Consider the following 27,605-nt stretch of genomic DNA (forward strand, 5'->3'; position numbering starts at 1 on the left):
TTTATTTGCAATTTATAGTTTTATTATATTGTTTTTATATTTTATTTTATTTCCAATATTCCATTCATCCATTGTCTATTTTGTATTTTGTTAAGTATTTTTTATTAAATATTTATTTTTTTCCAAAGCTTATATCACTTTAACAATTTACTTAGCAAAAAATGAAAAAAATAAAATGTCAAACAAAAAAAAAGATTGGCCCTGTTTGGTTCAAGCCAAGGGCTTGACCCCTAACCCAACCCAACACGACCTATAGCCCGCCTAGCCTAGGCCTATGACATGGCATGGTATAAGCATGTTTGGGCTTGTACCATGGGCCGTATTAGACCAATCTATACTACTTATAAAAGTGTAAATGATGAGGTATTAGCTTTTGGAAAATTTCTTTACTTAAATACCCCTCCTCATTAATTTAGTTCATCTCCATTGAAAGGGCATAAAATGTAATTAAAACAATACAATTAAATACATTAAATTACCTCTCATTAAGCTTCACATTTAAGTTATTAAATAAACATTCTCTCTCGTTGAATCCAACATATACTTTTGTTTATCATCATTAAATTCCACTAATAAATACATACACAATAATTATTAAAAGAATGAAATTTTATATTTTTTAAATAAACATATAAATGAAATCATATTTTTCATCTAGGTGGTGGGTAAATAGTTCAACCATTTGGGTCAAATGGATAATTTCATGATGTCATAAATAAATAATGCAGATTTAGAAATATAAAAAATACTTTTGTTTATCATCATTAAATTCCATTAATAAATCCATATATAACAGCTATTAATAGAATGAAATTTTATATTCTTAATATAAGCCTAGAAAGAAAATCATATTTTCCATCTAGGTCATGGGTAAGTACTTCAACCATTTGGATCAAATGGATAATTTAATGATGTTATAAATAAATAATACAAATTTAGAAAAATAAGAAACAAAAAAATATAAAAAAATGGACACATTTATATTATTATATATTTATCATATTAAAAAATAACGATGATAAAATAGACATAATTTTATTAATGATGGACATCAAATATACAACTTAAAACCGATGGGAAATTAAACCATTATCCTATCTAAGGGGTGGGTTAGTACTTCAACCATGATATATAATTAAAAACAAGGTTCAAAATACTGATACGCCCAATACGCTGGTAGGGGTGTATCGGGCGATATCGATAGTGTTTTTTTGCCTTTTTTTTATTTTTTTTTTCAAAATCAGTTCAAGGGACCGGTTTAAGGCTCCTCCATCCCCTAAACCAGTCAAAACCACGATATAGCCCCTGTAGGGGCGTATCGGGAAGCCACTAGCACAATACGTATCAATCGATATGGGCCATACTTGAACCTTGATAAAAAATAAATTTTTTAAAATAGAATAGTACAAAGAAATATGAAACAATTTTGGGCACATCTATAATATAATATACTAATAATATAAACAAAATAAGTATAATAAATAATAATTATTTTATCAATGATATAAATGAAATGCAAAATTTAAAAATAGTTTTAAAATGAAAGCATTTCCATATCTAAATGGTAGGTAGTCAATGATATAAAATTCTGGGTCAAATGGGTCAATTTATGATGTCATAACTAAGTGATGAATATTAAATACATACATACATACATAAACTCAAAGAAAATAATAAGCTTTATATAAAGCATTTTGATACAATTTTATGTTATATATTCACCATATTAAACAAAAGTAAACCGGAAAATAAGAATTATTTTTATGATGATGAAAATGGAATACGTGATTTAAAATCAACTGAAAAAGCAAAATGACTTTTCCATACAAGTGCTGGATTAGTGGTTAAACTATCAATGTCAAATGGATGTTATTATTAAATAATAAAATACATAAAATTCTATAAAATATAGAAATTTATCGATAATTTTGGGAACATTCTATAATATTATATATTCATCATATAAAAGGGTGTGACTAATGAGAATTATTTTCATTAATGATAGAAATAGGATAAAAATTATGATAAAAAATAAAGAGCATTAATGTTTAACACATGACCCGACTAACCATGTCAAATGGTTCAATAATTTAATTAGCTAGGTCATCGTAAGCAAGTGGTTTAGTAGGGATGCAAACAGATCAGATCATATTTGAATTAAGGTATATTTAAATCTTATCTGATCCAAATATTCGACTTGATCTCATAAATATTGATTTGAATTTAAATCTGACCAAGATGTTAGATATTCGAATCTGATACGATCCAATTTAATTTTTTAATAAATAAATAAATTATTAAAAGAAAAGGGAAAATATAACAATTGAAATAAAAAAAAAAACAAAACATATAAGTATTTTTAAACTATTTCCATCATATAAAAAGTTTACAAAAATGCAATATAAATAACATATATATTATACATAAATACTATATATATATATATAATTGATTTGACCATAATATTAACAATCAATGTTCAAACAATATATTGGAATTGCATTTCCGCTTGTTAAATAAGTAATTTTTACTATCTCATAAATAAAATAATAAAAAATAAAAAATAATGATTTTTTTTATTTTATAAAAAAGTTGAACATACATTAATATTAAATATTCTTCATATTAAACAAAAATATGTTTGAAAAAATGAGAATTATTGATAGTAAAGATAAAAAATGGTTAAAATACAAAGAAAAATTGAATTAACGTCTTAACCATAGTCCATTTTCTTGGTTAAATGGGTTAACGGTTCAACCAATAAGGTCCTTTGGTTACTGATTATCATCATCATCATCATTTGATACTGTCACGTGAAAAAATAAATGCAAAAATAAGGTTTATTTTTATTAATGATGAAAATGTAATACATGATTTAAAATCAACCGAAAAATGAAAAAAATGGGTTTTCCAATCAAGTGGTTGGTTAGTGGTTCAACTATCCATTCCAAATGGATTAACACATGATGTTATTATTAAATAATAAAATAAATAAAATTATAGAAAATGTATAAAATTATAGATAATTTTGGGTATATTCTATAATATTATATATTAATCATATAAAAATATGTGATTAATGATAATTATTTTAATTAATGATATAAATGGGATAAAAATTAGGAAAAAAAATAAAGAGCATTAATTTTAAACACATGACCCCACTAACCATGTCAAATGGTTCAATGATTTAATTAGATAGGTCATTGTAGGCAAGTGGTTTGGTAGGGATGCAAATAGATTGGACCGCATTTGAATCAGAGTATATATATTTGAATTTGATTCGATCCGAAGATTTGATCAGATCTCATAAATATTGATACAAATGTGAATCCGATCAATATGTTGTATATCTGAATCTAATACGACCCAATTTAATTTAAAAGATAATAAATTATTAAAAGGAAAAGAAAATATAATAATTAAATCAAAGAAAAACAAAAAATATAAGTATTTTATCAAGTAATTTCAACATATAAGAAGTTTACAAAAAATGCAATATAAATAACATATATATTATATAAATGATATATATATATATATATATAATTGATTTGACCACAACATTAAAAACCAATATTCAAACAATACATTAGAATTGCATTTCCTCTTGGTAAATAAGTAATTTTTATTATCTCATAAATTAAATAATAAAAATATAGATTTTTTATATATTTTATAGAAAAATTTGAACATGCATTAATATTATATATTTTCATATTAAATAAAAACATGTTTAAAAAATAAGAAAAAAATAATTGTAAAGATAAAAATGACTAAAATACAAAGAAAAAATGAATTAATATCTTAATCATAATCAAATTTTCTGGTTAAATAGATTAATGATCCAATCATTAAAATCATTTGATTGTTGATTATCATTATCATCATTTTATATTATCATGTTATAGGGATACATTTTTACTAGTCCTCTCAATTATCCCAAAGGAGGGAAGCAATGCCTTAATTTTTCCACGAACCAGTAGTACAGCCCGATTTACTAAGTGAGGGAATGACCGGATGAGGAGTTGTTTCATTATTACGAAAAACTTGAGGGAATGACCGGACCGGAGGTCCGGTGCCCGATTTACACCTTTTGGCTTTTGCAAATTTAAATTGCGTGATTATTTGAACTAATTCATATAGTTTGTCCTATAAAAAGATTCCAATAATTCGAGCTTATTAGTGGTAGACTGGCAGTATCTACCAAGGCCTCACGGCCGAGACCGAATCTGCTACTCACATAAGGCGCTTCACACGCACATCACCCGTACTTATTATTACCGGAGATGTTTCCGATGCACGGTGGAAGTGCATGTAAGGCGCAAAATAGGGGTTAGAGGCTTTCGAGTTTGTCAATAACGAATCCCAAGAGAGATCAACGGTTATAATAACCTTCAGCTGCAGATAGAATGATTTTCTGTCCCATGTCCCCAAATACACTCACTTCCCCATTCGGCCATTCCCTCTCTCTTTAAGAGAGGAGGAAAATAGGGGTGCTTCCTCTCTCCTCATTTTTCTTTATCCCTGCCTTCTGCCTACCAAATGTGAAAAGTTGGGAGCCGTTTGATCTTCGGAATCCCAATTCATAAATATGAACTCCAGGCGTCGTTCTCTCGCCGTTCGCTTTCGATGATCGTTTATTTTTTGTTCTCTCTTTACGGTTAGAAAGTGAGAAAGCAAGAAATGGAGCCACTACAAATCAAGGTCGCAGAGGCAGTTCGGGTGCTGAACCACGATTCAGAATCGTGCAACCGCGTTGCTGCGAATCAATGGCTCGTACAGTTCCAACAGTCCGACGCCGCTTGGGAGGTCGCTACTTCCATCCTCACCTCCGATCGTCCTCCTTTCCTTGGCGGCTTCGAAGTCGAGTTCTTCGCTGCTCAGATTCTCAAACGAAAGGTCTCTCTCTCTCTTTCCCTCCCCCTCGCGCGCGCGCGCATTACGGGTATCGTGAAATGTTAATGAATTCTGTTGTTCTAATTCCGGTTAATTGTTGAATTTTTAGCCCCCCCCTCCCCCCGGTTTCCGACAAACCCCTGCATTGTTGATAATGTTAATGAATTCATTGATTTGAGTTGTGGGCAAATATTGAATGCCGTCATTGGTTTTAAATTCATTAGCTTCAAATTCTGGGTAAAGTATTTAATGAACTCATCGTTTTTAAAATACGCGCAAGTGTTCAATATTGATACAAGCGAAATGTATAGAAACACGTCGTTAAATCCATTCAACCGTCACTTTGATTTGCAATGATTACCATTTGATCCCATTTCAGAGGTATTTTTATAAAAAAAATGAATACAGTAGAAAGTTGATCTAGAAGTGTAAAAACACTGCTAATGAAACAGTGTATTCAAAGTTCAAACATAACAAACACACAAGAGCTAAAAGATAAACAATTAGAGAAATAAAGAGGGAATGGAAGAAAGATGGACAGAGTACACCAGATTTACATGGTTCGGCTCTTTGGCCTACCTCCATGGACGTTTAAGAGTAAGTAATCCATTATAGAAGCTTCTAATAGAGTTACAATGGCTCCTGTCTCCCCTTCTACAGCCTTCCTTCTCTCTTACGTTCCTCTCCTCCTCTTGTCTTCTCCTTACCTTTTTTCTCAAAAGCAAATAAACAATAAAAGGGGAAAACCTAAAGGATATCAGCCCTTGGATCTTTATAATCTCCAATGGCTGAGATTACAAGACATAAAGACAAATTACATTTACAAGATTTCCCAAAAATATCCATGATGAAACCCCATAAGCCCAACAATCTCCACCTTGGCTTGTTATCAAAGTAAGGTAAAGAGTGCTTCATGTCAAGTAACCCACTTATGCATTCATAGATCGTCAGTGAACTCATACCTCACATCCATGAGGTGCCACTCTTGCTCCATAAGAGCATCTCCTTTCATCTCATATTTGAGACAAACCACGGAAGTCCAAGCAATGGCTAAACTTGTCAGTAGTGGCAGGCTTGGTAAGAATATCTGATATATTTTCATGTGTGCTTACCTTATCCAAGTGTACTTTACCATTGGAAATCACCTCTCAAATCCAATGAAATTTCACATTTATATGCTTTGTTCTTCCATGGTGCACTTGATTCTTTGTTAAGTGAGTTGAACTTTGACTATCACACAATAAGATTGATTTATCTTATTGCAAGCCCAATTCACTAACAAAGCCCATCAACCAAATAATTTCTTTAGCACCTTCTACTACTGCCATATACTCAACCTCCGTAGTGGACAATGCAACAATAGGATGTAGCATTGCCTTCCAACTGATAAGACCTCCTATTAGAAGAAATATTATCCTGTCATTGAACGACGACTATCTAAATCCCAGGATAATCAACATCAACAAAGGCAACCAATTGATGTCTACAAACTCCTCTGTCAAACAATAAACCATTGTCAATAGTACCTTTTCAAATATTGAAAAATCCATTTTACAGCATGCCAATATTTTTTTTTGAAGAGTAAGAATAAAAAGTTTATTAAAAAGAAAACAAGTACAATCAGATCAGGTGTCAAGGTGACACACTAATACATCAGTCCAAATTAAAAAGATTTGCATTACAATTGGGTCTCAAGAAGATCCCAGAATTTTTTTGTGAAGTCTAAATTTCTTGTTTGCTCAAATTCTTTTATGGGGAGGATCCAGTCTGTGATGAATTTTCCAACTCAAGCAACCACAGCTTGAAGTCTCTTTTCTTTATCCTCAAAGAGTCTTCTGTTCCTCTGACACCACACAGTCCAGCACATTGCAAATGTTATGCAGCTCCAAATAATTCTGGCTTTCTTGCTTCCTCTGAACCTTGGCCAAGAAGAGAAAATTTCTGCTGTTGAGGAAGGCTGGAAAGTGGGAAGTCCAAAAAGGAAGGAGTAGTATTTCCATTTAAAGTTTGCCCATTTGCAAGAGTAGCTAGCCATGCTGAATCCTCTGCTCTTCAAGTGTTCTGATGTGAGGATACTATCCAACACAATCATATAAGCGAAGGCTTCAACTCTCGGAGGGACTGGATTCCCCCACATCCCACTTACTTGATCACTTGACACGTCTTCTTTGATGAGGGCCAGGTAGAAAGATTTCACCGAAAACTTTCCATTCCTGCATTCTTTCCACCACAGACCATCCTCATTAGCTGAACAGATTTATGTCTTCTCTAACTTGTCCAACAGCAGTATACACTCCTCCACCTCTCGATCAAGTAGAGGCCTTCTAAACTTGGGGCTCCAAACTACCTGTTCACTTCTGATTTCATTGCAGCGGGCAATCAAAACCTGCTGATCAGTCAACTTGTAAAGTCTTGGATAGGTGTCACATAACTTCCCAACCCCACACGAACCTCACTCTAGACCCATCCCCAACATTGAATCTTATCAAGTTCTTAAGTCCTGGTTAAACCTCATTATACCCTTCCAAACACTTACTCCATATGTGTTTGAAACCTCCCTCATCTCCCACCCAAATCTTACCACCCCATATTTCCCTACCACCACTCTTTTCCACAATGAATCTCTCTCCTTCTCCATCCCAAATCTCCAAAGTCATTTACCTAACAAGGCTTTATTAAAGGTCTTCACCCTTCTCAGCCCCAGTCCCCCATTGCTGTTGGCCTGCAAACCTTATTCCACTTCGCTAGATGAAACTTCTTAGACCCCTTTGTTCCTTCCCATAGGAAATCCCTTTGAAGCTGCTCTATGTTGTTGGCTATTTATGTTGGTACTTTCAGAAAGGAGAGGTAATAGGTGGGAAGGCTCGATAACACACTTCGGATAAGTGTAATTCTACCTCCTAGTGAGTGGAATCTTGCCTTCCTCTTTTCCAATCCCATCTTCACTCTCTCAACGAGGGGTTTCCACACACTAACTGAACCAAATTTGGCTCCAACTGGGAGACCCAGATAGGAGAATGGGAGCTCCCCTATTCTGCACTCCAGAACTGTTGCAAACTGTGCCATGTCTTCTTGACTGATCTCTCCAACTGCTATCGGGTTACTTTTCTCCAGATTTACTTTCAGGCCTGTTACCAACTCAAAGTTAGCTAACAATGCCCTTAAATTCAGCACCTGGTCTACATCTGCATCTAAGAAGATAATGGTGTCATCTGCGAATTGCAAATGGGATATACATGGCCCTTCCTGTCCTGCATTAAAGCCTTCTAACCAACCCTGCTGAACTCATTTTTTCAATAATAAATTTAGGACTTCCATTACCAACACAAACAGTAGTGGGGAAAGTGGATCACATTGTCTCAGCCCCCTTGAAGCTTGAAAAAGCTTTGTAGACACCCTGTTAAGAAGCAAAGAAAAAGAGACAGATGTGATACATCCGTATATCCAGCCCCTCCATTTTTCTCCAAATCCCATCTGCCTTTGCTCCACATGGCATTAAGCTTTTTCAATATCTAGCTTGCACACCAAACCTGGTCTCCCACTTCTTATCCTCGAATCAATACACTCACTTGCCACCATCACACCATCCAGGATTTGTCTCCCTTCCACAAAAGCCATTTGGGTTTCATCTACTACCTCATAAAGTACTTCCCTCAGTCTACTTGCTAGGACTTCAGCCAAGAGTTTATAAGGTCTGCTTATTAAACTAATTGGCCTAAATTCTTTTATCTTAACCGCCCCTGCCTTCTGTAATACTGCAATAAAGGTTGAATTAATTCTCCTGTCCAGATTTCTGTTTACTTTAAATTCCTTGATCATTTGCATGAAATCGTCCTCCAAGAAATGCCAACTTTGCTTTATGAAGTTAAAATTAAACCCATAAGGTCTCAGAGCTTTATCTCCATCGATCCTCTTCAAGACCTCCTTAACTTCACCCCTCAGTTTCACTTTCTAGCCACTCGGATGCTCTCTCACTTAGTTTTCTTGATTATACGTCTCCTAGAGAGATCCAGAGATCCATCCCCATTGTCTCCTTGTATACAACTTCTTATAAAAGTCCACCGCTAGTCTTTGAAATGTCATCCCAGTCTTCGGCCTCTTCCTCCCCTACCTGAAATCTAGTAATAAGATTCCTTTTACTTCTTCCATTTGCAAATGCATGGAAGAAGGCTGTCCTGGATTTTCCACGTACCTGCTTTCAACATTAACTATGTGAGCAATATCAGGTCTATGCATACCATTGCATACATAAGGCTCCCATAGCACTACTATATGGTATGTGTGACATATGCTCTTTATCTTCATCAGTTCTTGGTGACAATCTTGCTTACAGCTTGAAATATTGTGAAGTAGTGCTTGAACTGGTTTAGCATTTGACATCCCAAACCTTTCCAAAATCTTTTGAATATACTCACTTTGAGAAACCCATAACTTGCTTGTATTATCTCTGATGATTTCCATCCCAATAATTAGTTTTGGCAATCTAGGGCCTTGTGGAATTGGTGGTGTGTTTAGAGATGAGAATGGGAATATATGTGGTTTGTATTCAGGACCTATTGATCAAGGTGATTTAGTGAGAGCTGAATTCATGGCTGCTATTGTTGGGGTGAAAAAAGCTAAGGATATAGGAATTACAAGGTTGCTTGTTGAAGGGGATTCAGAAATAGTTGTTGGCTGGTTGAAAAAAGGTGAAGGGGTTCTATGGCAATTCAAAAATGATTTCAGATGATTCAAGTTGAGGGATGGATTAGCTAAGCAAGGAATTCATAGACATCATTTGTTATGGATTCAATGTTGATTGTGTAGGGGGGATATTTGATGTAAAGGGTCTTTGCCTTAACAATTGCTTGTTGTACCCTTTTTATCTTTAATCTTAATAAAAATTTCTTGAGTTGATGATAAAAAAAATCATCCTAAGAATCTTCTTAGCTCTTCCAATATCCTTTATGTTAAACTCAACACTAAGCTTGGTTTTTGATTCCAAGCAAGGTTTAAAATGTTGGTCACCCAAATATAAGAAACATGTCAGAACTATTGTAAAAATTAAATACATGGTGGAAACATTGTAAAATAGCAAAATATATAATGGTATTTTATGAAATGATAAAAGAAGAATAGGCACAACTTTTTAAATTATTATCTTGTCCCAAATCATTAAGCAAAGCTTATAAACCAAGGTTATAGACAAAAGAATACATTTTGAAGTTGCTCTATAAGCCTTAAGCTTTAGAGCTTCATGATAAAATGAGTTTAAGCTATTACACAAACAAAAACTAATATTCAACTTCATGTTTGAAATGAATATCGAGTTAGTCCAAAGTGGTAATCATGTAAGTTAGGTGGGCAATAACATTGTTACTCCACATATCTACAATATTATCACTAACTTAAGTTCTAATACCATCTCTTGTACTCTATGTAGTGTTGGTAGTTTTCACTGTGGAATGTTGATTCTAGTAAAATTTCATGGAAGAGCTGGCCTTCCATGAATTTTGCATCCAATTGCTGAATTTGGTGATTTGTTCACTAGATAGCAAGCTGTATTTATTGCTTCAGCCCAAAATACTTTAGGCAATCCAGTATGCAACCTCATGCATCTAGCCCTCTGTCAAAGTTCTATTCATTCTCTCTGCCACCCCATTTTGTTGAGGTGTTTTTGGAGCTGAAAAATGCCTTTTGATTCCATGGCTTTTGCAGAATTTTAAGAACTCTACATCCTTTTATTCCATTCCATTGTTAGTTCTTAAGCATTTCACCTTTTTCCTTGTTTGTAACTCTACCTCAACCTTCCATTCCTTAAATTCATCAAATACCTATGACTTGTGCCTTAATAAATACACCCAAACCCTCCTGGAGTAATCATCAATAAAGGCTACAAAGTAATGGACACCACCCTTAGATGGAACTCGGGATGGACCCCACACATCTGAGTGAACATACTCCAAGACTTATTTGCATGTACCGGTCCTGTTTAAGACACTCTATGTTGTTTTCCATACACACAAAATTTGAAGAAATATAGTTTACAAGTCTTTACCCACTTAGTACCTTCATCTTGTGGAGTTCTAACAAGTCTTTTTCACTCATATGGCCTAGTCTCATATGCCATAGAGCAGTTTCATTTACATCTGCATCAACAAGAGTAGTAATTGCAGCTTCGCCTGTCACTGTACTCCCTTCTAGAATGTAGAGATTTCCTTCTCTTTCCCTTCATTACAGTCATGGATCCTCTCTTAACTTTAAGAGCACCAACTGTTCTTGAAAATGAGCAACCGTTTGCTTCAAGTATCCCTACGGAGATATAATTTTTCTTCAACATTGAGACATGTCTAACACCATTAATTGTCCTCACACATCATCAAACATTTTTATTTTAATGGTACCAATCCCCATAGTCTTGCAAGTTGCATCATTTCCCATGAGAACAGTACCGCTAGCATATGGTTCATAGCTGTCAAACCATTCCCTTTTAGACACATGTGGTAGGAACATCCAGAATTAATCAACCAAGTTTCTATAAATTCCCTTTCTTTATTAGAGACTACAAGTACCTCTCCATTTTGTTCTGCTGCTACACTTGCTCATTTTGTTTTATGTTCACTTCCTTTCTCTTCCTTGTCTTTCTTTCTTTGTCTACATCCTTCTTCATATGTCCCTTCTTATGACAAAAATAACACTTGAATTCTTTTTTATCAATAAAGAGAAGTTTTATTAAATTCAAACTCAGGTATTACAGCAAGGTGGAAAAATCTCCACCGAGAACCAAATTTAAAGTTTGGCCCGAAATATTTGTTGTCAAAGAGTCCCATGTTTATCCAAAGAATATGCCATCCCATTTTCTGTTCTTCTCACCCATCTAAATACAACATTTATCTCCCTTGCTAAACTTTCTATTTCCCGGATTGTGTGCCTATAAATCCATGGGATTTGGGCACTACACCTTGTCAACGAAATGACCACTTGTTTTAATAAAATTTTTATTTTATCTTAAAAAAAACCGAAATGATTACTTGTGAATCCCCTTCCACCTTGTCCACAAAACACTTGAATTCTTTTTTCTTAGTTTTTGATCTTGACCTTTCTTCCTTCCCCCTTTTTCTTTAGACCTTCTTCATCCTTTTCCCTTTTTTCTCACCACTGATCCTCCCCCATGATAATGCCTTTTTCTGAACTCATTTTCTATTAATGCTGCTGTAATATCATCGTACTTGAGCTTATCCTTCCCATATATCAAAGTGCTGACAAGGTTATTATAGGACTTTGGAGTGAAGCCAAAAGTATAATAGCTTTTGTTGGTATCATCAACCTTAACTTCAACACTCAAGAGCTGGGAAAGAATTTTGTTAAACTTGTTTATATGGTCAAGTAAATTTGCTCCCTCCTTCATGTGAAGTCTATAAATTTGTTTCTTTAAAAATAGCATGTTTGTCACCAACTTTGACATGTACAAAGATTTCTGCTGCTGTCTTCAAACTTGATACATTATAGATAACTTCATCAGCCAGTCAGTTTCAGATTGCTCCAATTGCTTTACTATCAACTACTTTTCAAGTTGCATTTGTCATGTTAGCTGGCTTATCGTGCTATCAAAATATTTTGTTTTGCAAGGAAAACCTCCACTCTTGTTTGTAACAAGCTGAAATTTCACTTTTCGTCAAACCTCTCTACTTCATACCATATAGTAGAAGAACTCCCCTTTGAGCTCATGGTGTGTTCCCTCAATATGCATGCTCAAATTATTAACAGTCCCAAACACGTCCTTTTAAAACAATCTAGCAATTTGACAAACGCCTGGAGTGTTAAAAGAGTAACATAATACCCGGAATGTTCAGTTTATGGATTTAGGAGTGCAAATAGACTAGCTGATTATCTTGCTAAACAAGGGGCTTTGAGGCAACAATGGTTTTGGGCTGCAATGTAAAGTGGGACAGAAATATGTAATAGTGTGGGAGCATTAATCCCATACACAAAGCTGTAAAACTTTATTTTAACCCTAATTCCAAATAAAATTCTCTTTTGCTGATAAAAGAAAAGCTGCAGAGAAATTGCTCCACCTCTTCAACAATAAACCCAAAGCCACCAATTGCATAAATCACGAATTAACAGAGCCACCTACTCCCCTTTGTGATTGAACAATGCATACACAAAGGTATTCCATAGCAACAAATAGCAATAAAAGGAACCAATAGCCCTGATACCAATTCTAGAAATGTAAAAAAATTGCTAATGAAATAGTGTATTCAAAGTTTCAAACATAACAAACACACAAGAACTAAAAGATAAACAAGTAGAGAAATAAAAAGGGAATGGAAGAAAGATTGAAAGAGAACACTAGATTTACGTGGTTTGGCTCATTGGCCTACATCCACGGACATTCAATAGTAAGTAATTCACTATAGAAGCTTCTAATAGAGTTACAGTGGCTTCCCTTCTACAGCCCTTCTTTCTCACTTATGTTCCTCTCCTCCTGTCTTCTCACCTTTTTTTTTCTCAAAAGTGTAGAAACAACAAAAGGGGAAAACCTAAAAGATACCATCCCTTGGATCTTTATGATCGCCAACGGATGAGATTACAAGACATAAAGACAAATTACATTTATAAGATTTCCCAAAAATGCCCTTGATGAAACTCCATAAACCCAATAGTTGAGTTCAAAACAAATATCTCAACGTTCATTTGTAGGATATTTTTGCTATTGCTTCCATCTGGATGAGATGTTCATTCAGACTGCCAAGATTTAACACCTCAATTTGATGATGTAATAACCTTTGTCTCTTCCAGAGCATGGTTCTTCATCCACTCCAACTCCTATAAGTATGTCATCTCCTTTTGTTACCTTAAATTCTCCATCTACTGATGTTCCTACCTTACGCCGTTCTACTAGAGTTTCCAGACCTCTTGATTGCTATGGTTATCCTTTAGACCATAGTTCTTTCTTTGTTGTATTGTCTGTCACAGATATTCCCAGACCCTACCAACAAGCCATTTCTCACACACACTAGAGAGATGTAATGGACTATGGGATTGATACTCTCTTAGAGAACGATACTTGGGAGTTAGTCTCTCCTCCTCTTGATGCTTTAGTCATTGGAAGTCAGTGGGTGTGTTCTGTTAAATTGAAGTTTAATGGTAGTCTGGATAGATACAAGGCTAGATTGGTTACATAGGGGTATAAGCAAGAGTATGAAATTGACTATGAAGAGACATTTACTTCAATTGCCAAGATGACCACAATTCGCCTTCTCCTTGCTATTTCAGCTGTAAAAGGTTGGGTTATCTTTTAGATGGATGTCAAAAATGCTTTCTACATGGAGATTTGAAGGAGATGGTTTATATGAAACCCCTCGGGCTACTATCATGATCCACATCTTGTTTGCCGACTCAAGAAGTCCCTTTATGGTCTCAAACAGATCCCCTGTGCCTGGTTTGAGAGATATTGATCTGTATTATTGATGCTGGATTCACTTAAAGCTCCTCAGACTATTCTCTTTTCACCTCATAGGGCTCTCAAGGTATCACACTGTTGCTACTTTAGACCAATTACGCACTTATTGGGCTTGGAAGTGCACCACAATTCCAGTTGCTACTTTCTTAATCAATAGAGATATGCCATTGACTTGGTCAACCTTGCACATCTTACTAGCACCAAGACAGTTGATAGACCGTTGCAACTTGAAGTTGAGTAAGGACGATGGTCCACTCTTAGGGGATGCCACTCTCTACCATCAACTTGTGGGGGGTCTTATTTACCTCACAATGACTCACCCATACATCTCTTATGCTATCCAGATGGTCAACCAGTTTGTTTTGGCTCCTTGCCAATTTCATATGACAACTGTACACTGTATTATTCGTTATGTTTGGGTTCTGCTTCTTATGGCGTATTCTTTCCTTCCTCTTCATCTCTTCAGTTATTAGCCTATGCCAATGCCGACTGGGTTGGTTGTCATATACTAGACGACCCACTATAGGATGGTGCATCTTTTTAGGGGAGTCTCTTATCTCCTGGAAATGTAAGAAGCAACAAACAATTTCTAAATCATCCACGAAAGTAGAAATCGAGCCATGTCTTCAGCATGCAGTGAAATCATTTGGTTTCAATCTCTCCTACATGATCTCCATCTTGATCAATCATCTTCAATTCCTCTATTTACCAACAACCTTTGTGCAATCAAGATTGCTTCCAATTCCGTTTTCCGTAAAAGAACTAAACATATTGAAGTGGATTGTCACTTTATCAGGGATTTTCTCACTTTTGGCTGCATCTCACATCCTCATGTATGTTCTAATCTTCAACTGGCGGACATCTACACCAAAGCTATGACTAGAGCCAGGCATTCCTTTCTTATGAGCAAACTGATGTTAGTATCTCTACATTAGTTTGATGGGGAGTGTAGAGACAAAGATGGTGATGGTTAATTTTGTAAATTTACTTCTTGATGTACATGTTTCTTTATTTTCTCACTGTGTATTATACATCTCGTATACTAGGGACAAATTTGTCCATTTACTCTTTAGTAATATAAATATCTTTCTCTTGGTGTGGTTGATTCACTTTAGACACCACAAATCTGTTGAGTTTCTCTATTTCAAACTGCACTGACAGGTTGGAGGAAGGAAAGGGGGTGATATAACAACATAGAAATGAACTCAGGTGTTTCGAGTTGCTGTCAAGAAATATGAACATTCAAGTAAGATGGATAAGAAGATCTGCTAATGGCTTAGCTAAGCAAGGAGTTCATAAAAAACAATTGTATTGGGCTCAATTGTAATAGGGTTGTGGGGTTTTGTTGTTGCAAAGGGTTGTTAGATTTCACAACCTCTTGTTTCATCTTTTTTCTTCTCAAGTAATTAATAAGATTTTCTGTTGCTGATAAAAAATCTTTTCCTTGCACTTCTGTTTTCTATTAAATATTCTTCTATTTCTCTCTTTCCACACTTTCTGCAAAGGTAATGCGATTTTAGCTTTCCTTTCCCCAATAAATGCTGGCCACTTCTTGAAGATTTTTGTAGGCAAATGGGGAGACATCCCTTCATCTTGAAAAATTGAAAGAGAAAAAAGCCAAATGCATCTAACAAAGCTGCAATTCACCATCAACTTCATCCCTTTTCAGATTCAGTTTCACAGAGGACACATTTGTTTGCCAAATAAAAACCTCTTCTCATGAAGTGATCTTGACTCTTGAGTAAGAATGCAGCTGTTCAATGGGGGCATGAAGGAAAAATATGGTTTAATCTGTGAGTTGTAGGGTGCTTATTTTTGAGCTGTTATTAGCCTTGATTCTGAAATCAGCAATATGGTCTTTACTAGCAGCTTTGGATGTCTTTTTGGTTAGTTCTCAGTACTTAAATGAATAAAAGTGGTGAGAGGGGGGCGCCTTGGCAGATCCTTCTAGAGCTTTTGAAGAATTCATCCTGCTCACCATTTAAGAGAATAGAGTATTTAGGAGTGGAGATGCACAACCTTATCCAATCCTTTATTTGTGACCAAAATTCATTCTTCCCAACATGCAGTCCAAGAAGGTCCAATTTATATGATCAAAGGCCTTCTCTAGGTCTACTTTGCAAGGGCAACCTGGATATTCCTATTTTGGTCTTGTGTCAGTCAGCTCGTTTGCAATGAACATCCCATCTAGTATCTTTCAATCTGGGGCAAAGGTGTATTGGAAGCTAGAGATGATTGTGGGAAGCACTTGGGTTTTTTGTTGGAGGTATGAAGAATATTGGTTTTGGGGACAGATGGTGCAAATGGATTTTAGGGTGTGTTAGGACTTGCCATTGTTTTATTTTTGTGAATGGAGTAGTTGTGGACCACCTTCCTGCTTTAAGAGGGCTTAGACAAGGAGACCCCCTTATCTCCCTTTCTTTTCACATTGATTGCAGATATGTTGGGTAGATTGATCTCTAGAGTGGATGCTAGATCTTTGATTTGTGGTTGGAGAATAAGAAGAAATGAGCTCTCTTTTTGGTTGCAGGTGGACCCCTCCCCGAAATGTAAAAAGCTTGTTCCATTCTACTTCAGTTAGGGGGTTGAAGAAGAGAGGGAAAATTCTGTGGAGATGCGTAAGAGCAGCTATCTGTTGGACAGTTTGGGAGAAAAGGAATCAAAGAACCTTTCGTGGGAAAGAAAGAAATAAGGGTGCCATCATTGAATTAATTTCTATAAGGGTGGCTCTTTGGGCTAAGACTATGAAGCTCTTCGAAAATTATTCAGAAGGAGACATCGCCAGGAAGTGGAAAGTAGTGGTTTGGTCAGCTCCAATGAAGACTTCATCTAACCCAGTTTGGTCTCCTCCAGCTGATGGTAGCAGCGAGGGAAATCCAGGCCCGTCAGGTATAGGGGGAGTTTTAAGGGATGAAGAAGTTCAAATTATTGCCCAAGAGTTGAATATCAGAAAATTAATGGTGGAAGGTGATTCTAAGCTGGCTATCAATTGGCTGCAGAAGGACGATTTCAGTTTGTGGAAATACGTGAATGAGAAAAAGAAAGAGACCGTTCACTCAAAACATGGAAATCAAGTTTCAATGGACTAAGAGGAGTGCAAATTCCTTGGCAGATTCATTGGCCAAACAAGGGGTGGGAAGAGTCAATTTTTTCTGGACAATATTGTAAATTGAAGTGTACCTTTTGGGAGGGTTAGGAGATTTTACCCCTCTTGTATCTTTTTCTCTTAATATCTTTTAATAAAAGTTTCTGTTATTTATCAAAAAAAAAAAAAAAAAAAGAAGAAATGAGGTATCAATTACTCATCTACAATTTGTTGATGACACAATCCTGTTCTTTGAAGGGGGAAATACTAGATGGGTGAGGAATATAAAATGAATAGTGAAACTCCCTGCCTTCTGTTCAAATTGGGAATGGCTTCTCTCTTTGTTTGGGTGTAGGTGGAACTCCTTGCCTTCTGTTTGAAAGCTTATTCTCCTCTGCTTTTGTTAGATGCTGAAGAAGAGGGGCAGAATTCTATGGCGATGTACAAGGGCAGAAGTTTGCTGGACTCTCTGGGAAGAAAGAAATCAGAGAATATTTGTGGAAAAAGAAAGGAATAGGGAGGTGATAATAGAAGCCATATCCATCAGAGTGGTTCATTGGGTGAAGACATTGAAGCTGTTTAAGGACATTCCAGCAGGTGAATTGATGAGGAAATGGAAGGAAGTTGCTGACTCTGCTCCTTCTAAGGTGATTTATGGACAGCTCTGGTCCTCACCTTTAAGAGGTTTCATAAAATTGAACTTTGATGGAGGAGGGAAGAAAATGAGGCTGAAAGGGAGGTTCCAGGTTGTAGGTCTTTGGAAAAAAGTTTTGAAGGTAGAAGCAAAGTCATTTCTGCTCGAAGAGATGAGGCTGACAGGGTTGCAGGGTTTGAAGATTAGGGAAGCTAGGAAAGGGATGGTGATGCTAGCAGGGTTAGAAGTGATTCAATGGATCAAGGAGTTTGTGGAGCAAGCAAGTTACAAGGGCAAGCAAACCAACTGCAAAGAATATCTCTCTGAAGATGGAAGAAAATATGTGATAGAAAGCAAGGTAAACTCTAAAGGGTCTTTCATATCACTAGCATGGTACTTTGGTAAGGGAAAGAAGCAGATTGTCTGCTTCCCAGAGGGAAGGCAGAGTCTTGGATGGAAGGAGATAAGTGGGGCTTTGGGAGAAATCTTGAAATGGAAGATAGGAAATCAAGGAGGAGGTACAACAAAGGAGGAAAAAACAGAGAAAGTAACAGATAACTCTTATACAAGTCAAGATAAGATGGACAAGCAGGAGTTTCTTGTAGTGGCGAATAGTGCAGGGAGACAAAGAATAGGAGTGAATCTAAAGAAAGAGGATTGGGAAAAGAAACATATAGTTGTAGCTAGCTCTTGGGTAAAGGATTGGAAGGCAGTTGCAGATCTGTTAATAGTAAGGCTGAAGCTGAAGAAAACCTTCATTTTAACACTCTTTGAGAAATGTAAGGCAGTGCTGGATTTGCTTGAAGATAGAGTGGAAGTCATGGCCTTAAACATCCAGTCCAATATTGGAAATTTCACAATCTCAAGCTGGTGTCCAGGATCAAACTCGAGAGACATCTTTGTAGAAGTTGGGATCCTAGTGAGACTGTTGGGCCTGTCTTTTCACTGGTGGAGGCAAGAAATTGCTGAATCGATTGCAAATTTGTGTGGTGCAACCCTTGATGGTGCTTACTAGGGAGATCTCCACTCTGCAGCTATCAGTCTAAGTGGAGTAAAACTAGAGGAGATACCACGGAAAGTGGAATTGAGGGTGGAAGGGCAGGTTGTCTCAGTTTGGCTAGTATCAGCCATTGAAGCTCGGCTTTGGAGAGAGGCACGTAGAGAGGGAGATGAGAAGGTTGAAGAAGAAGCTCTGTGTGGCACTAGGTGATTGGTGGATTCAAATGTAAATGGACCTTGCACCAAAATGGAAGCTAAAGAGCTAGGGAGACCAAAAGACAGGGAACAGGAGGGCTTTCTTAAGCGTGTAGCTGAAGGCAACCAATTGACAGGTAGCTGGACCTATGCATAGGTGGTTTCAGGTGCCAACCAAACAGGATTTAAAATAGGGGAAGGGTTGGCCCAGGTAAAGTCCAAAGCAGTTGGGCCAGTTGTAGGCCTAAACCAAAATGTGTCTAGTAAAGAGGGTTTACAGGTGTCCAAAGATGGGCATATGAAAAAGCCCACTGCCCAAGACTTATCAAGTGGTCCGAATGGCAAACTGGCCCAAGTAAGTGACTTAGACTTAAGTAAGTCATGTGACTCTTTAAAATGTCACATGGTTGAACAGTTGGGAAATAAAGTGGCCCAAGTGAATGACTTAAACTTAAGTCATGTGACTCTTTAAAAGGTCACATGGTTGAACAGTTGGGAGGCTCTATAGACAAGAAGAATGGTCTATCACTTTCCTCATCGAGCTGTTCTATTGGGTGCTGCAATTCTAGAGCAGCTTTAGCCAGAAATAGCTTGCTGCAATGGGTGCCGGCTAAGGTTTTAAACAGGATTTCACCGGATAGGCAGAATCCCAGATCTGTGAAGAGAAGTCTGCTAGAACCTGGGGGAAGAAGGGTGGTCTGATGAAGAGAATAGTGAAAACTCAAATGGGAGTGATACAGAAAGTCTGGCCAGCTTAGATATGCAAGTAAAAGTGAACATGTGGGAAGAGGAAAGCTTCAATACAGAACTTCTGTTCTTAGAAGAGGACTCAATAGGAGGTGGTGATGTCAAAGGGGACTGCAGGAAGTTTAAAGTGACTTCAGGAGCTGGGCTTGTTTCACCTCTTTCGGCTGAGGGAGTCATTCTAAATACAGCAGCAGACCTTGAAAACGAAGTGACTGATTCCATGTTTGTGCTTGATAAAGAACAAAGAGGTGCATATACAACCCCTGATTTGATGCTGTCTAAGGAATTGGAGAAGTTAAAAACTACTGAGAGTGCTTTGGTCGGTAGGGGTGTTATTATGGAATCAAATGGGGAACAACCTAACCAAGTGATGGACAAAGAGCAAGATTTTGGTGAGCTGGTAGGAGATGTTCACTACCAGCCAGTCTTTGAGGACCAACTCAGAGACAAGCTACAAAGCCTCAGGAGTTCGCCGAAAGAGAATTCTTTGGCAAGAAGAGCTTTCCAACCTATAGTTCCTACTGTGGAATTCGGTTTACCCCAGAGTCCTGGTGTATGAGCTGAGAGGGAAACCCTTCACTCTGCCACTGATCCTGTCCTGGCTTCCACCCAAGGTATGGCTGCGACTTTCCATTTTGATACTAACTCCTTGTCTTTTGTCTCTGTCCCAGACTCCTAGCCAGCCACATTGCCACATTCACATCCTATTGAAGGGGTGAATAATGGAGGGAAAATAGAGGAGGTGGGAGAGAAAATTTGGAAGCTGATAGAAACTTTTCTGGAAGAAATGAAAAAGGAAAGAAGCTGAAACAAGAAGTTGGGGTAAGATTCTAGAGGATGGGAGAGCAATTGGAAACGTGCAGACAGGGGAGGTAGAGAAAGAGGTGAGTAATGAGGAAGAGGAGGGAGGAGGACCAAATGAAACTAATAAGGAGGACTCGGTTGCACAGTTTGTTGAGCAAATGGGCTGTAAAATAAAGGATTCAAATGAGTTGAAGGTATTTTTGAGGGAAGGAAAGGTAGAGAGAAAACCAAGGAAGAGGAAGTTGAGTGAGTCAGAAAGGCTAAGGCGAGATATAGAAGAAGACAAGGAGTTCAGTGAGAGAAAGGGAAGAAGAAGAGGTACCAATTGAAAAGAGGACAAGTAAGGGTTTCTTTAGAAAGTGGTGATGAAGAAGTAATAAGAAGAGAGGATCCAAATTTGGTGCTGATTCAGGAGTCTAAGTTGATGGAGTTTGATAGGAGATGGGCTAGATTGGTGTGGAAAGTAAGGGGCATCAATTGGGCTTTTTGCCCTACGTGGGGAAGGTCAGGAGATTTAGTGACAATGTGGAAAGAAGAGGTTTTTGAGGGAGTGGAGAAGCTGATTGGGAAGTTTACTGTTCCTATCAAGTTGAGACACATGGCAAATAGATTTGAGTGGGTATCAACTAATGTGTATGGGCCAACTGGTTATAGAGAAAGAAGTGAACTTTGGGAGGAATTAGGAGACATTAGAGGACTTTGGGAAGGCCCTTGGTGTTTAGGATGGTATTTCAGTGTCATTAGATTCACAGAGGAGACTAATAGGGTGAGGAGACTAATAGGGTGAGGAGGGGCGGTAGCACTAGCATGAGAAGGTTTAACAGCTTCATAAATAGTTTTGAGTTGAAAGAGTTCCTATTTGCTACATGGTCTATTTACTTGGTCCAATCTTCAAGAAAACCATATATGCTCTAAGTTGGATAGATTTTCATCCACAACAGATTGGGAGGAGCACTGGGGGACTATTATTTCTAGAGCATTGCCTAGGGTAACATCAGATCATTGACCTATTACCTTAATGAGAGAGGATCTTGGTACTAGAGGGCCCATTCCTTTCAGATTTGAGAACATGTGGCTATCTCACCCTGGGTTTATTGAGTTGGTGGAATGACACTAACCCGAGTTCTATTTGGGAGGGGATGAAATTTTATTGGAAGTTGAGGGATTTAAAAAGGAAGATTAAGGAGTGGAATATTCTACAGTTTGGAAGGATTGAAGAGAGAAAACATGAAGTGATCAATCAGATTGGGGAGTTAGATGCCAAGAAAGGGGAGGCAATTTTGAAGTGAGAGACAACCAAGAAAGATGGAAGCTCAGGAAGTAACTAGAAGACATCCTATTTAAAGAGGAAGTCAGCTGGAGGCAAAAGTCTAGACATAAGTGGGTGAAAGGTGATAGAAACACCAAAATTTTTCATGCAATGGCCAATGGTAGAAGAAGGAAAAATCTGATTTCTAAATTGGAGATAGATGGGGTGTAAATATCTCAATAGGATGAGATTGCTAGGGCCTTTGTGAAGCATTTTAAGTCCTTATTTCGAAGGCCTTTAAACTAGAGAATCTGGGTGGAAGGGTTAGATTGGCCAAAATAGTCCGAGCAGAAGAAGATGTGGCTTGAAAGAAATTTTGAGTTGGAGGAAATAAGGGAAGTAGTTTTTTCAATGGGTCGAGCTAAAGCACTAGGACCAGATGGCTTTACCATGGCTTTTTGACCAAGACTGTTGGGAGATATTAAAGGAGGATATCCTTAAAGTGTTTTTTGAATTTTCCCAGAGGGGAGTAATAAATCTGGGGCTGAACTCAACTTTTATTGCTTTGGTCCCAAAGAAAGTGGGAGCAAGTTATCCAAGAGACTTTAGACCTATCAGTTTGGTTAGTAGTTTGTATAAAATCATTGCGAAGGTCTTGTCTAGAAGAATTAGAGAGGTGCTTCCGGAGCTAATCTCATAGAATCAAGGGGCTTTTGGTGGAAATAGGTAGATTGTGGTTCAAATTCTAATTGCCAATGAGTGTGTGAAGGATATGCGGAGAACAAGGAGGAAAGGGATTTTGTGCAAATTGGATTTAGAGAAGTGGTGTAAATGGATCCTGGGTTGTATAAAGACTTGTCATTACTCCATCTTGGTAAATGGAAAGGTAGTGGATCACTTCCCGGCTATTAGGGGAATTAGACAAGGGGATCCCCTCTCTCCATTTGTTTTCACCTTGATTGCTGAAGTGTGGGAGGCTAATTGAGAAAGCAGATTCAAGAAGTCTTATGAGGGGATGGAGAGTTGGAAAATACAACATTCCTATCACTCATAGTTTGCTGATGATACAATTTTATTTTGTGAGGGGGAAGATGTGAGATGGGCCAAAAACTTGAAGTTGGTGATTCAAGCGTTTGAACAAATGTCAAATATGAAGGTGAACTTCGATAAGAGCTATGTGGTGGGGATCAATATGGAAGAAAGAGCTATATTGGAGAGGGTTGAAACTTTGGGTTGTACGGTGTCTCAATGGCTGTTAAACTATTTGGGGATGCCCTTAGGGGATAACCCAAGGAAAGAGAGCTTTTGGAGCCCTGTAATTGATAGATTTGCTAAGAAGCTAGCCACTTGGAAGAATAACTATTTATCTCTGGGTGGCAGAATTACTTTGATCAAGTCTATACTAGCTAGTTTGCCTGTGTATTACTTATCGGTTTTTAGGATCCAAGTGAAGATAAGTAGGAGTTTGGAGAAGTTAATGAGAGACTTCTTGTGGGAACCAGGGGAGGAGAGGAAGGATCACAAGGTGAATTGGGAACTAGTCTCTAGGAGTAGGGGTGGCAGAGGGTTAGGTTTAGGTAACATTTGGAGGAAAAATGAAGCCTTGTTTGGGAAATGGTTGTGGAGGTTGGGAGGTGAGAGGGATAAACTGTGGACAAGGGTAATTTTAAGTATTCTCGGTCAATTAGATGATGGCTAGGACACTAGGACTTTGGCAAGGTCTGTTAGTGCCTCTCCTTGGAAATCTATACATGCCATTCTTCCTTTTTGTAGCACATCAAGTATGACCTCTGCTCTGGGAATCAAGTAAAGTTTTGGGAGCACATTTGGGTGGGTGAGATACCTTTGAAAGACTAATTCCCTTCCTTGTTTTCACTCTCCCGATTTAAGGGCAAGGTTGTGTCCAATTTTCTAGTTCCTTCTCAATCTAATTTTGGGTTTGATTGGGATCTGGGGCTTAGAAGAGGCTTAAGGGATGTAGAGGTTGAAAATGCCATGAGTCTGGTTCAGATCTTAGACCGGGTGGTGTTGGATCCCTTTGAGAGGGATTAGAGACTGTGGACCCTAACTCCCTCTAGAACCTTCACTTGTGCCTCTTTCTTCAAGTCCCTATTGCCTTCATCCAGTCCATTTGCACAAAATTTTCCAGTTAAAGATGTTTGGGGTGAGCTGATCCCTCCAAGGATTGGAGCCTTTTGTTGGGAATTCTTTGTAAGGCTAATGGTGAAAGCTCCTACCACTTATTAGTTTCTTGCCCCTTTGCTACTGATCTTTGGGAATGGTTTCTTTCCTCTTTTGGTTGCAGGTGGACCCCACCGCCAAACATTCAAAGTTTGTTTAGCCCCTCATTCTTCGGTTGGCCAAACAAAAGGGGAAGGATAATGTGGAGATGTGTGAGGGCTGCTGTTTGTTGGATTCTTTGGGAGGAAAGGAACACCAGAATTTTCTCTAAAATTGAAAGAAGTAAAGAATGCCTTACTGAAGTAGTAACAGTGAGGGTGGTACATTGGCTGAAATCATTGGACCTGTTTGTTGATATTTCTACGGATATGCTGCTGAATAGCTGGCTGGAGGCGGCAAATTCTGCTCCTGCTCGCTCTTTAGTTTGTCCTGTGTGGTCACCACCAGGAAGTGGACTTATAAAGCTAAACTTTGATGGAAGTAGTGAAGGAAATCCAGGTCCATCAGGTCTAGGAGGGGTTTTCAGAGATGAGGGTGGGAAGGTGCTCGCTTTGTATTCAGGTTCCATTGGGTTTGGAGACTCTCTCAAAGCTGAGGTCTATGCAGTACTGGAGGGTATAAGGAAGTCTAAGGAACTGAATATACAAAAGTTAGTTGTTGAAGGGGACTCAAAGCTGGTCTTAAGTTGGTTACAAGAAGGTAGTGGACTTTGGAAATATGTTAATGAGAGGAGGGAGATTAAGTGGCTAACTAGAGGACTGGAAATCAAGTTCCACTGGGTCAAGAGAACAGCAAATGCATTTGCTGATGCTTTGGCAAAGCAGGGGGTGGGAAGGGATAAATTGTTTAGGGCTGTTCTGTAAATTTTTCCTTTTTGTTATCTTCTCGGAGAGAGATAAGCCTGTTTATCTTTCCTTGGAGCGCTGTAACTAAATTCTTTTAGTCTAATGAATTCCAGTTATTGATAAAAAAAAAGAACTTTGATAGTAGCAGTGAAGGCAACCCGGGACCTTCTGGTATTGGAGGTGTGTTCAGAAATGAGGAAGGAAAAATTATTGCTCCATTTTCTAGTCCAATAGAGGTGGGTGATGCTCTAAGAGCTGAAATACTAGCTGCCATGGAAGGAATTCAGAAAGCAAAGGACCTGAATATAAGCTCATTATGTCATTCTCCACAATGTCCCAACATTTCTTGTATTAGATTGCATCCCAAATTTCCTTCTCAAAGGGTATCTTGAGGTCTTTTAATGGAGCTTCTAAAAGTCTCTGGAAGTCCAGACCATCTAACATAGGCCTTCTTTTGCATATTTCATTATACGGATTCTTATAGAAGCTGGTAACATCTTCTTTGATCTCATCTGTGTCTTCAAAAAAGTGCCCGTTATTAGCAATCCCTCTGATTGTATCGTGTTTGCTTCTGACTTTGGCCATTGGATGGAAAAGAGGTCTTTCCTTCACCTTCTTTCAGCCATTTAAGTGTAGCCTGTTGTCTCTGTTTGATTTCTTCCTTGTATTGCTAGCTTAGATAACATCACTTTCACATTTGCTCAACTCACCCTATCATTACATATTTTTTGGTAATAAAATAAAAATTTTGTTAAAAAGCTGAGTAAATATTACAAGGAAAGTGACTAGAGGGCACCAAAAAGGAAACCCTGCAAAAGAAACTACACCTAAACCCATACACCCACAATAGACCAACTGCAAAACCAATCACCCAGGCTAGCTACTTCCCCACCCATCCCAACAATGCCACCCTATTCCAAACCAAGTTTAGCATGCAACATATACTAGAAAAAGAAGCCCCAAAACAAAGTAAGAAAGCAGGCCTAATCGAAATAAACTTTACTTCCGCACATATTCTTCTCTTTTGTGAATATTTGAATTTGTTTTGAGTTAATTCTCTAGCTTGCTGGCCCATGTAATTACTTGTCCGTGGTTTAATCTTGGCTTTCAACCATTGAGGTTTCTTGGTCATTGCATGTGTGCCCAACCCTGACACCTCCGTGGAACTCCAGCTTGCTTGGATTTTATCGTCAAAACCCTCCTACTTGAATGAGTAGTTTTTGAAATGAAAAAGGCTTGGATTTTTGAAATCTGAGTAGAGTGCTACCTACCAGCTTTAGAGGGGTGTGGTATGGAGAGCACTTCTTGTTGAGTAGCTGGGACCTGTGAACTGATCCTACAGAACTAGAGGAGATCAAGAAGTGGTTGAGCTTTTCCATAATTGGGTCTTCACCAGTTTATCTTATTGACAAAAGCTGCAAAACTTTCATGCCTGAGTTATTCATGTACCTCCCTTATTCTTGTGGGTGAAATTGCTTCCAATGCACCATGGAAGCGTCAAGTGTCCACCTTCTCCTTACATTGTCCAACTCCTCCCCACAAGAGGGCATGATTATTCTCATCATTAGTGCCGTAGACAGAGGAAACCATCTTCAAGTTTCACTTCAATCAAAACAGAATACTCTCCAGTCATGTGGATAACCTTAGTTACTTTGCTACTGTTCCAAACAACCAGCACCACTGGCATGCCTGAGAGTGGGTTTATGGGACCAATCAAAAGGTTTTTGACTCCAAACACTGGATGGTGGGGGAGTTAATGTGCTACATCTTTGTCTCTTGTATTATTAAAATGTTTGTCTTCCATTTCTCATACATGGTAACTACTCACAATTTAATGTCTCTCCGAGCATAGCTTGATAACATTTATATTCGATATCATGAGAAAAATTCTGATTAATATCCACCTCTTCTTCCCCTGTGATTGGTATTCGTGCTTCTAGCCTTGTTGTGTAGCTCCAAGTCGAACAGTGGTTTTTTGTTCTTTCTGTCTTTGCCCTTGCTATGGTGCAAATTCCATTTCATTGCCTTCCAAAGTTCTGTACTGAATAACCATTAGGAATTCTGTTCTCAATATTGCCTTATAGATAACTCTACAAACAGTGAATTGTTTCTAGTCTTTTCTGATGTGTCTAATTGAAGGAAAGTTAGTGACTCAACACCTTTTTTATTTTTCTGCTTTCTGGAGCAGCTAGATGCTGCAATTTTTATCATATTTGAGGTAGATTGGGGTGTGCCAACAAGCTTGATGAGGCTTTTAAAAATTTTGTGGGCATGGGGCCTGAAAAAACAAAGAAAAATTGCATGGAGAATGGATTGTCACTATGCCAAAGTAACTTCGAGACAGAAGTGTGAGGGATTTCAACAATAAAATCTAGCTCTTTCTGGATTCAGGATGAATTAATTTTACATTTTTCTCTGTGCTGGGATCAATGTGGATTTCTGGAGTGGAAACTAAACTAAACTTGTTGCAAACTGAATTCTGTGAGGTTAAATGGCACCTTCCATTATAAATTTCAAAATCC

The 27,605-nt window shown here is 37.7% G+C and overlaps 1 protein-coding gene across 3 annotated transcripts in view; it reads left to right on the forward strand.

The window, feature by feature from the left end:
• Nucleotides 1-4,142: 4,142 nt before the first annotated feature.
• The window catches only part of LOC148853278 (ARM repeat superfamily protein), a 117,002-nt gene continuing 93,539 nt past the window's right edge, over nucleotides 4,143-27,605 (forward strand). For all 3 annotated transcript variants that reach the window (XR_016112720.1, XM_088983559.1, XM_088983560.1), the window contains exon 1: nucleotides 4,143-4,902. Coding sequence is in view for 2 of the 3 variants with exons in the window: in XM_088983559.1 (XP_088839685.1) it covers nucleotides 4,687-4,902 (216 nt within the window). In the remaining variant the exon portion in view is untranslated. The remainder of the gene's footprint in view (nucleotides 4,903-27,605) is intronic.

This window comes from Nelumbo lutea, chromosome 4 (genome assembly GCF_056320005.1).
Source record: "Nelumbo lutea isolate HS-2025 chromosome 4, American lotus-T2T, whole genome shotgun sequence".
Classification (NCBI taxonomy): domain Eukaryota; kingdom Viridiplantae; phylum Streptophyta; class Magnoliopsida; order Proteales; family Nelumbonaceae; genus Nelumbo; species Nelumbo lutea.